General features: G+C 37.7%; 1 protein-coding gene and 1 non-coding gene across 9 annotated transcripts in view; one reads left to right on the plus strand and one right to left on the minus strand.

Annotated features, from left to right (window-relative positions):
- The window catches only part of RPS6KC1 (ribosomal protein S6 kinase C1), a 218314-nt gene that overhangs the window by 119421 nt on the left and 86793 nt on the right, over positions 1-12100 (plus strand). For all 8 annotated transcript variants that reach the window (XM_027082964.1, XM_027082965.1, XM_027082958.1 and 5 more), the window contains one exon: positions 7977-8092. In XM_027082964.1, the coding sequence (XP_026938765.1) occupies positions 7977-8092 (116 nt within the window). The remainder of the gene's footprint in view (positions 1-7976; positions 8093-12100) is intronic.
- TRNAG-CCC (transfer RNA glycine (anticodon CCC)) lies at positions 6042-6114 on the minus strand. The gene has a single exon. It is a non-coding gene; the product is annotated as a tRNA-Gly (tRNA).

Genomic DNA, 12100 nt, shown 5'->3' on the forward strand with positions numbered 1-12100 from the left:
AGGGTCTTTCTTTCAAAGGCACAGGGGTTCCTGTATGGCCATTAACTTGACGGACTTTTGTTTATGGCCTTGTAGTCTCTTCAGAGTGGAAAGACAATTCAAACAGAAGATTAGTAGAATGAGTACTTGATAAAGGAAGACAGAGGGGGCAGTAGGAGTTGTGTCTGTCTTTTTTTTTTTTTTAATACATTTATTTATTTATTATTTATTTATTTTTGGCCGTGTTGGGTCTTCGTTGCTGCACACGGGCTTTCTCTAGTTGCAGTGAGTGGGGGCTACTCTTCATTGCGGTGCGCGGGCTTCTCATTGTGGTGGCTTCTCTTGTTGCGGAGCAGGGGCTCTAGGTGCGTGAGCTTCAGTAGTTGTGGCGCACAGGCTCAGTAGTTGTGGCTCGTAGGCTTTAGAGTGCAGGCTCAGTAGTTGTGGCACACTGGTTTAGTTGCTCCGTGGCATGTGGGATCTTCCCGGACCAGGGCTCAAACTCTTGACCCCTGCATTGGCAGGCAGATTCTTAATCACTGCACCACCAGGGAAGTGCTGTGTCTGTCTTATACTCCTTTGTTTTAGGTACCTCTTGTGTCTTTAATTTTTTGTTAGCTTTTTGTAATGAAACTTTCAATAAAGTTCTTTTGGCATTTTGAAGCCTTTGGAAGCTACTGCATACCAGTTAAAATATGTATCCCATTCTGTTTGTTTAATTGGGGAACTCTTACTTTTAAGTGCACTTCTTAAGTGAATGATCTTGTCTAATTGGAATGTTCCCTATAATGGCCACTGTAATTCTGGGTTGTTTTTAGTAATATTTTGCCATTTTTGTAGATATCTACAGTTTCCAGGATTGTAGTTGTTAGACATAAGATAAGCAGGTATGCCAGAAGGGTGTGCTTAACTCTTTGGATTTTAAGGATCCCATTATTGTTTTTATTTTTTTAGCTGGCCTTTGGGTCTCTTGGAGCCAAACTAATACCTAAGAGGGGTGTGTCATAGGGTTGGGGATTATGTGGTGTTTTACAGTGTACCTCTATGCGTGGAAATTTTCTTAAGGTTGGCAAGTGACTGAGTGTCAGTAACCCATTCTGTGACCAACTTATCCTAACTTGGGAGTCTTTGAGTTAGGTGGTGGGTATTCTAACAGATCTTAAATGCTCAACCCTTATGCATCCATTTTGAGGCTGTTTTGACTTCTGAGATTCCTATTAGCATTTAGCCTTTATCTACATAAAGTAAGGCAAAAAAATGTGTACCTTAGTATATACTGCGTCCTAACCAAGAAAAGGCCCTGTGTGTACCATACCAGTTCCCCAATGTGGGATGTGGGACCTTGGACTGGGGAAAGCATTGAACCAGCAGATCTCAACAAATGTGGGCTGTGGACTGAGGGCCCCACATAAATAGGGAACTGCATATTGCCACTAACAGTACCTAAGTGGATCCTGGGACAGAATTAAGGGTTGGGGGTTCCACTCAAAAACCTGGGAATTGCAGTCCATGATAAAGCTAGGGACCTGGGTTCCAGGCAGAACTGTCCACCAGCTCAAGCTGTCTTGCTCTATAAAGGAAAGCCAGTTATATCTGAAGCTTGATGCAAAGAGAAAGGAGCTCAGAATTGAGAGAAACTTACTGCTGAAAGAAAGACAGTGAACGCAAAAAGGGGTTCACAGATACCACACCTGTCTTTCTTGTCCTCGAATGCCATCAGAAGTTTGTTCACTTTGGACCCTGACACTGACACCATATCTGTTAAAAGACAAAATCCAGCTGAGTAAATTTGAAGATCTAATTGACTTTATTGATTCCTGAACCGGGCAGCATCCCATCTAGCAAGTAGAAAGGAGCTCCACGGAGCTCCAGAAAAGGAAAGGTCTTTAAAGCCAAAGAGGGGATGGGACAAGGAAGTCATAAACAAAAAAAAGATTATTTTGAGCAATACACCTTCCTTTGGGAGACAAAAACGTTTATTGGCTGGTTACCTCCCTGGTGCTGACGAGGAAGTTCCAGACTGACTGGTTAAGATTCCAGTCCTGGGGAAGGTTGAAACTGCGATTAAGTTAGGTATTCTAAAATTTGGTGACATGGGCTTAGTGGCTCCATTTTGGGCTGTTTGTTCCTTTTTTTTTTTTTGCGGTACGCGGGCCTTTCACTGTTGTGGCCTCTCCCGTTGCGGAGCACAGGCTCCGGACGCGCAGGCTCAGCGGCCATGGCTCACGGGCCCAGCTGCTCCGCGGCATGTGGGATCTTGCCGGACCGGGGCACGAACCCGTGTTCCCTGCATCGGCAGGTGGACTCTCAACCACTGCGCCCCCAGGGAAGCCCTGTTTCTTTTTTTATTGGCAGAAAAACTGCGTAAACAACATTGAAAGCAATTATAGTTGAGGCAATGCCTGGGCACAACTGTTATTGTGACTATTGCTTTTACTATTCTCTGGTGACTCTTTGAACTTATAGGTTTCACATAACACGTAGTTTAGAAAAAACATTAATAGGGAGTTGGTTAAATGCAAATGGGAAGCAGATTCCCTGACTGACCAGGTTTGTTATTCACGGAAAGGCTGATGGCTCTAGATTTGTGGGTGATGTGTAGAACCGTAAATTACAGTTTTTCTCAAGGTTGCCTTTTGTTGTCAGAATACTTAGCATAAGTCAGAAATGGTAGGCTTTACCTGAAAAGAACAAAAAACCCATTGAATATAATAAATCAGCACTTAAAAAAAAAACTCTAACCACCAAGGCCATCTCAAACAGGCATATATTCTTTTATGTGACTGAAGTTGTTTAAAAAAAAAAAAAGGAAGCACCAACAAACAAAAACTTATCCCAGCAAACCCAGGTTGATTTGGATGTTCTTCCTAATGTGATAAATCTGAATGAAAACCAAGCATGCTTGACCAAGAGTAAAGTGATAGAGCCTCCAGTAGGGCCTACTGGAGAGTGTGGAGTAGAGATAGGAATATAAGATGTGACTAAGTAGAGTCTTATATGGGGATTAAATTCTGTGCATGTGGAGACAATCAAGTATGGTCAAAATACTCTTGAAAATCCCTTAAAATTTCCCATAAAGTACAAATGTAGACATACTGGCTTTCAAGAAGTCTGACGTGGCCAGTTCTTCCTTTAACATTGCTTTTCTTTTGTTGAATCAATGATGAGGCAGTAGCTATATTCTTTTTAGTGACTAAGGGTAGAATAACAGAATTGGAAGAATTAACTTTTTATTCTAGTTCGTGAAACTGATTTTCATTATTTCTGTGAGTAAAAATGCCTTTTTTTTTTTTTTTAAATTGGTAAATGAATAAGGACCTTTGTTTTCCAAGGAAATCCTTGGGTTACAAGGATGTTTGAGAGCCCACTTTTTCTCAGAGAGGCCCATTCTCTTTTATATAGTGTGAAATTTGTACCTCTTCATAGCTCTGATTTTCTCGTGTGCCTGTCTATCTTCTTCAGTCTTTCCTTCTCTCTGATTCTACTCTATCTTGTCTGATAGGCTCCTGCCTCAACTCCTTACCTTTATTTTCTCTTCATCTTTGTTCCCATACTCGCTTGTACTTGTCCTGTGCTCTGTATTTTTCTTGCTCTACTCAGTAACAGTAGAATAATCTAATTCACATTCAGTTACCTGAAGTGTGGTAGCATAAGATCTGGTTTAGGTTTAGGCTCTTATTTAACTTTGTGACTGAGAAAGGCATTTCACATCCCTGAGCCTCAATTTCCTTAGTTATAAAAGGAAGGTAATATATTAAATGAATTAGATATAGTGAAGGAGTACCAAATGGTGATGGTCTCTTGGGTAAATTAGAATTTCACAATTCTATTATCTATAGATTGTGCCTTCTATAATAACTTCTCTTAGTAAATTGAGTCAGGGTTGGTGCTCTGGACTGCTGGATAGCAGTTTTCAAAAATTTTCAATGACAGCTTTGAAATTGCTCATTTCTATTCAGCTACACTCTCTTCTTTCATGAATCACACTTTATAATCACCCTAATTCTATTCTTTCTCTTGATCTGGGGTAAAGAAATATGGGTTGACACGATATATAAAGATAAGACATCTTTTATGGTACACCAGAACTTTTTGACATAAAGGTTAGTAAATAAATAATGGAAGCAGTTTTTCTCTTTTGAATGCCAAAGCACAGTGGAAATTCTTGTTCTGTCTGAATGATTAACAGAAATGTAGAGAACTTATTGAAGGTATTGGTTTATCTTCAGGTAGAATTTTTATTTTTTTAAAAGATTTTTTGATGTGGACCATTTTTAAAGTCTTTATTGAGTTTGTTACGATATTGCTTCTGTTTTATGTTTTGGCTTTTGGCCCCGAGGCATGTGGGATCTTAGCTTCCCGACCAGGGATTGAACCTACACCCCCTGCATTGGAAGGTGAAGTCTTAACCACTGGACCACCAGGGAAGTCCCTAGGTAGAATGTTAAATACGTATCCATTTTTAAAAGCATTTATTAAGTGTCTCCCTAGATATATTACTGAAGAAATAATAGCCACATGACCTAATATGGGATTAAAAGTTGAATTCCAGGTAACCTAGTTTCCTTGAAAAATAATCATTATATGCTGCGTGTGTGTCTTAAAATGAAGATTAAGAAATTAAGGTGGTTAGAGTCAAAAATTTTGATCAAGTAAAATCTGTTTAAAGTCATATTTATGAATAAGTTGATTACTTGGAATTATTCTGGAAATCGATAGATGAATCTTTTCTTTCTGGTACTCAAAAACCTCAGTAAGTATCCTGCAGCAGAAATCTGCAAGAGGTGGTTTTCATCCTTGGCTGCCGCTATTGATCAGCAGTGCTTGTGACCTACTTTTAAGGGGCTGATAAGGAAGGAGGCATAGTATGTATATTTAAGGTTACATTTAAAAAGCCTTCCAGTATTTCCATCACTTCGTTGTTGTTTCCATGGAAGCGGAACCACTATCATCAGCAGGAGTCCATTTCAACTGCTGGCTTCCGGTTCTTGTTTCTCTGTTACTATGGTGACTGCCTCGAAAGCAACAGAAATACCAAAAGTTTAAAAAGCAGAAATTTGATTACAAAATATTTTTGTTGTTGTTGTTTTGTTTTTGTTTTTGTTTTGCGGTACGCGGGCCTCTCACTGTTGCGGCCCCTCCCGTTGCGGAGCACAGGTTCCGGACACGCAGGCTCAGTGGCCATGGCTCACGGGCCCAGCCGCTCCGCGGCATGTGGGATCTTCCCGGACCGGGGCACGAACCCGTGTCCCCTGCATCAGCAGGCGGACTCTCAACCACTGCGCCACCAGGGAAGCCCTCAAGTTGATTTTTTTGAAAAAGAAAAATTTGAAGTTTTATTAAAGCTTAATGACACTGAATTAAATAGAAAAAACCCCTAAATTGCCATAGTTTCTGTTAGAGTTGAGCCTAAGAAGAACCAAAAATTCTAAATGGGGATTTAAATTAGGGCTTGAAAGGTATAACCTGCAATGAGAAGAGCTAATGATAATGGGAGTAGCAGTTGGAGTCTATGAGCAATAAGCTCAAAACTAAGAATGAGCAGTGTGTTGAAGTAGTGAATGTTTCTTATTTATGTGGCACATTTTATCTTCAAAATATGTTATAGTTAGGTGATTTTCACAGATTATATCCATTTTTCAACTGAGTAAAAATAAAAACCTTGGGTTTAGAAATTAAGTAAATTTTAAGGACAGAGGCAGGAAGCAATACTGACATTTTATTTGAGGTTTGAGGAGTTGGAGAGTTAATAAATATAGATTGTTCCCACAGTTAAAAGGCAGTAGAGATCCCCATCCCTCACCAAGACCAGTTATATTTGTGAATTACTACTCATAAAGGAGAGAAGAGATGGAGTTGTAAGATAAAAGCTGTGAAAGGAAAGGTATATAAGCAAAATTGCAATCCCAACTTTGTTGCAATTTTTCTTTTCTTTTTAAAAAATATTTATTTATTTATTAGGCTGCACTGGGTCTTAGTTGTGGCACGCAGGATCTTCGTTGTGGTATGCGGGATCTTTAGTTGAGGCATGAGAACTCTTAGTTGCGGCATGTGGGATCTAGTTCCCTGACCAGGGATCGAACCTGGGCCCCCTGCATTGGGAGTGCAGAGTCTTAGCCATTGGACCACCAGGGAAGTCCCTGTACTTTTTCTTAGAGGTCTGTATTCACTCAGCGTTCTTTGGTTTACATGTGACAAAATCTACTACCTTAGGGAACAAATGGCAGGATTGTAGGTTCAACTGAAATCAGGGACCCCAGTCACATTAGGTTTTCTTTTTTGGTCTCTCGTATTTGTGTCTCTTTTTTTGCTTTGGCAGAAACTATGGCTGCTGGCACTTCCCACTCTCTTATTTCCAGCGTCAATAACACAGAAGGACTGATTGGTCCAGTTTGTGTTGGGCCAATTTCTCCCTTCTCCAACTGTGGCCAAGAGGATGGGGTTCTATGGTTGGCCCTGCTGTGACAGGGAGGCTCACCCTTGGCTGACAAGTAGTGACTAGAGGGGCTGAGATGTGAAATAAGGTAGCAGCTTTCATTCAAACCATGTTGTTAAGGGTTAGTAGTGGTTGGGGGAAGAGGTGGAGGAATTTGAAGGGGAGGAGAAAGGGGCATTTCCCAGAAGAAATAGAAGATGTTGTTCCAGGCAGAAATAAGAAGAGGTTTTCCCGCCTGTAGAAAAATATTTTTCTCTTGGGGAAAAATATCTGCTTTATTGTAATTCAGTTCACTTCTAATTCAGGAAACCAGGTGACATTATTGTGTAGGATTTGGTTTTGAGAGAAAAACCAAGATTGAAAACCTTTACAACTTATTGCTTCCTATAGCACTGGCTCTGTTGTAGTACCTTTTATATATGTTGTCTCCTTTAATCTCTACAGTCATTTGAGGTATATATTTCCATTTTAGAGAATGAGGAAGAGGTTCACAGAGTTGAGATGACTTATCATCGGACACATGACTAACGAGAGACAGAGCCAGAATTCAGATAACCAGGGTTTCCGGAATATAATCCAGGGTACTGTCCACTGTGTGATAACTTACATTTTGGTTAACTTCATTCAGAAGATGCATAGGGTGAATTATAAGAACAGTACTGTGTATTAAGTGCTTTGATAAAAATGAGTCATGAATAGTATTGAATATTATTTATGCTAGGAACCTTAGACATCATATAGTACAGTGGTTTCAGACTTTTTGACTTTCAGCCATGGAATCCTTTCTTCAAATGAAATGTTATATTATAGTCGAGTATATATATAAAATGGGTAAAAGCATAGGATCATCGCACTCTGGAGAGGAGAGATCCAGGAGTATAACACCTCCTTTTTGAGATCTTGAGTTCTTAGAGGCCACTTTGAATACCCTTTCCTTAGGGAAACTGAGAGCCAGCAGGGTAAATGATCCTTGTTCACTTTCACATAATATATTACAAGGATTTAAATCACATTATTGTTTTCAGTTGTAAGGTGGGTGACAATTTGTTATTAATGAATAAACCCTGATGCTTACAAAAATCAGAGTGAATTTACAGTTACCCTAAATAATTTTATTCTCCAGTTTGGTGGTACTTTTATAGCATATCACATCCATGTCACAGCTTTTATTATGTCTCTTGCACTTAGTCCTATTTGTTGAGTTGGACAATCGTATACTGTTTGGGCTAGGCTGGTCTCTTGTCCACAGAGCTTTTTACATTACATTCTTTATATATCGGCTCCTCTTATAAAATACATCAAGTTCTCTATACATATTTAAACAGGGGCATTTCAGAATTTAGATAAATGAAATTCATCTAGAGACCTTGCTGATATGAATAACTTTAGACCTTGCTGATATGAATAACTTTGATGTCTGTTCCAATTTTGATCTCTCTCTTCTTTTCAGTTAGAAATGTGAACAAATGGTAAATTGGGTAAAAGGAAGTTAATCTTCAGTTTGGATTAAAGAAAGTTTATTTATTTTTCACATGTCCTGACTTCTGTTTTTTCCTTTTAGGAGAGTCAAGCCCTACTCGTCGAGAAGCTGTGAAGAGAAGAACCGCAGAATATCTCATGCGAGCAGAGAGTCTCTCTAGCCTTTATGTGAAACCTCAACTTGATGATGTATCTCAGGTATGTCTTATGTTTCATTTTATATTTTCTTTAGCCATTTTTGCTGTTTTGTCTCTCAGTTTTATTTCTAACTAGAATGTTTGAGCATTTTGGTCTTTGGAATTTTATCAGTGATTTTCTTACAAGGTGTTGGTGAGAAGAAAAGCATTAAAGCAAACCACCAAAAGTGGAATAAAATGGGACTCACTTTCTCCTTCTCTTTCTCGGCCCTTTATTCTTTACTCCATCCCTAATATCACCATGTGTAGAATGACAGTAATTTATACTGAATTTTATTTGAGAATTTTAAAGTTAAGTTATGACTCTTATACTATTCCTGCACCGTTTATTGATTCATGCTAAAACTGATTATTTAAGCATAAGTCCTACAAGTAGCAGCTATGATTACCTAGAATTCTAAAGGTATAATTCTAACAGGGATATTTAGGTTATTTGGGGCTACCCCTAGTCTTGTCTGGAAAGCAGGTGAATGTTTAAAACATTAGAAACATTTTGGTTTATCATTACTGTTTTTATGTTATGTCCATCTGGATTTGGCAAATTTCTGGAAGAAATTTTTCTGTTTTTTTCTTTTTTACTTTATATGAAACTAAGTTTTTTTTTTCTGATGCAATTTAAGACTTATACCTTCTAGAGGTGGGAGAAAGTGTTTATTTTCTTAATTGATCTAAGAGGCAGGCAGGCTTGTTCACATCTCAACTCTGTCCCTTGAAGCCATGGAAGATTGGACAAGATACTTAACTCCACCTCTTAGCTTCAGTTTCTACATCTGAATGATGAGGATAATAGTAATTCCTTGCTAGGTTGTAGTTAGGATTAAATGAGTTAAAAAAAAATCACTCATATGTGGATGCACACGTACATACACATGTGAACATTCAAGTGCCTACCTCATAAAAAGACCAGCCTATAAGCCAAGCTTTTTAGACTAGCTTAATAAGCATTAGCCCTATTTTTCATCTCCCCTCATATATTGCTTTATATACCTTTTCCCACATTTTTAAATGCTTTTTGTACTTTCTGAAAATTATAAAATATCTCAATTTTCTAGTTTAAAAATAGCCCATTGTTTAATCTTGGTTCATTGGACAACTAAAACTTTTTTTGCTGCTTTTCTGAGGCCTTTTCATTTTCTGTGTGCCCTTTTAAAACATACAGTTATCAGAACTGTACTTATTAGTGTAAGAATTTTTGTTGTTAAGCATTTGGCCAATCTTTTTAGAACAAAAACGTATATTCCAACTTTGAAGTAATATACTTTCGTTACTTGTTCTAACATAATGAATGTATTTAAGTAAGACAGCTGCTGACTCATTTTCAGATTGTTAATTACTGTGACTCTGTATTCTGTTTGCTAATCTTTTCCTGTTTTCTTTCATCGTTGTTTCAATTATATTATTTCCTTTAATGTTTCACTATTGAATTTTATTTTTAACTTTTAAAATTAAAAACTATTTATTTTTATTGAAGTATAATTGACTTATATTAGTTTCAGGTGTACAACATAGTGATTCAATATTTTTATACATTACAAAATGGTCACCATGATAAGTCTAGTTATCATGTGTTACCATATAAAGTTATTACAATACTATTGACTATATTCCTTATGCTGACTTATTTACTTTGTAACTGGAAGTTTGTACCTCTTAATCTCCCACACCTGTTTCACTCACACCCTCTCCCTGCTCTGGCAACCACCAGTCTGTTCTATGTATTTATGAGTCTGTTTCTGTTTTGTTATGTTTATTCATTTGTTTTGTCTTTTAGATTCCACATGTAAATGGAATCATACAATATTTGTTTTTCCCTGACACTTAGCCTAATACCTAATACCCTCTAGGTCCATTCATTTTGCAAATGGCAGGATTGAGTTTTATCTTTTTTAAAAATAAATTTATTTATTATTTATTTATTTATTTTTGGCTGTGTTGGGTCTTTGTTGCTGCACATGGGCTTTCTCTAGCTGCGGTGAGCGCACATTACTTTTCGTTGTGGTGCACGGGCTTCTCCTCACGGTGTCTTCTCTTGTTGCGGAGCACGGGCTCTAGGTGCGCAGGCTTCAGTAGTTGTGGCACGCGGGCTCAGTAGTTGTGGCGCACGGGCTTAGTTGCTCTGTGGCATGTGGGATCTTCCCGGATCAGGGATCGAACCCATGTCCCCTGCATTGGCAGGCGGATTCTTAACCACTGCGCCACCAGGGAAGTCCCTGAATTTTATCATTTTTAAATGGAATATTTATCTAAACATTACTTTGAATCTGATTCTTATTTTCTGTGGAGTTGGCAACCTACCCTGTGTGCTATCCTGATGCATATATTCTCCATCCAGTTTGGGGGATACTCATAAATGTAGTAAATAGGATGCGCCTCTATGAACTTTTACTAAATCCATCTTGTATATAAATACAATTGATCCTTGAACAACATGGGTTTGAACAGTGCGAGTTCACTTACACGTGGATTTCTTTCGGCAGTAAATACTGCAGTACTACACAGTCTGAAGTTGGTTGAAACCATGGATACAGGAGGAATTGTGGATACAGAGGGCTACTATAAGTTATATTAGGATTTTCAACTGTGGGGAGGTTTGGCACCCCAACCCCGTATTATTCAAGGGATAACCATATTCTAAAAGTTTTAGGGAGTCAAAATCAGCAGTATTCTGTTCTTTCTATTAATGTTAACTTTGAATGTTCTACTTATACTTACTCATTCAAACTCTCCATTGATGTATCCCCTGTTACAGTTCCCCACAGTCATTTTATGGAGCAATAATTTATTAGGCAAATAAATATATAAAGCCTGCTGTATAGCTTTTGACTTGGAGAAAGGAACCATGAAGTATATCAGTCAGAATTTTCCTTCAAGCATAGCTTCAAATGAAAATAAAACAAAAAGAGATCTAGTATAGGAAAGCTGATTGTATTAGGTTTATATAAATTCATTAAGCCTCTGTTATGACTCTGCGTGTATACAGTATCAAACTAGATATACTTTGGAGTTATATTAAAGATATGACACAGTCTCTGCTCTTGCAAACCCTAAAGCATAATTGAGGACCCAAAATATGTACGTAATTGAGGAAACAAAAGTTAGAGAGGATTGTGAGAGCCATGTAGAATAATGGAAACTTGTATCAGGAAGGGTTAAAAAGGGGTACCTAGTGAATCAGATTTGATATGCTAGGATTTTTTTTCAGTTCTTAGGCAAGGAAGTTAGAGAAGAGTTTTTCCTGATAGAGCAAGATGTTTTTCTTTTAGGGTAAGGATTTTCTTTTTATTTTCACTTTTGTATTTTACTCTTAAATCTGGCCCTTATTTAGGTCAGAGATATGCTTGATTATTTTTTATCTGTAATTTAACTTAAATGTCTTCTAGAGGTTCTGGATGAGCTTGGTGAATTTATTATTTCTCTTCTTTAGCCATCTTTGGGCAATAGTTTCAACCAACACAATGAGAGAATGATATAAATGATTTTTAGCAAATCTTAAATTCTGTGCAGAGCAGATATTATTCCTTTCTTGAATACATGTGCAAATATTTCTTTCTCATCTGGTTGAATAAGAAAATAAAGGAATCCTTTGTGGGTTTGAAATTTTTTGTTGATTACTGTTTTTCCCTTTGGTGCAGTCTAGGTCATGACTCACTTTACCTGAGTTTTCTGTGGTAGTTCAAGCTTTTGCTTTATTGAGTTTATTTGAGACTCTTATATGGTAAATAAAAAAGTTCTGAATTTCCCCATCGTTGGTGATAATATCCTTTTCAAAAAAGGAAAGAAAGGAGCAAAAGCACTCTCCTACTCTTTCTTTTCTTCATTACTTCATTACTAAAAGGCTCTGAGGAAACTTAAGGAGCAAGTCTGAGAAAAAAAGGAAATGAGCTTTATTTGAACTAAAGGTGCAGTTTTAACTAAAGGAGGTGGATTTCTTTTCCTTTTTTTTTTTTTAATTGTTGGTGACTTTGAATGATTTAAGAATTGGTATTAGAGGGGGTTTCTCTGGAAAAGA

This window comes from Aethalodelphis obliquidens, unplaced genomic scaffold (genome assembly GCF_003676395.1).
Source record: "Aethalodelphis obliquidens isolate GAN/ISIS:26980383/991018 unplaced genomic scaffold, ASM367639v1 scaffold48, whole genome shotgun sequence".
In the NCBI taxonomy this organism is placed as follows: Eukaryota; Metazoa; Chordata; class Mammalia; order Artiodactyla; family Delphinidae; genus Aethalodelphis; species Aethalodelphis obliquidens.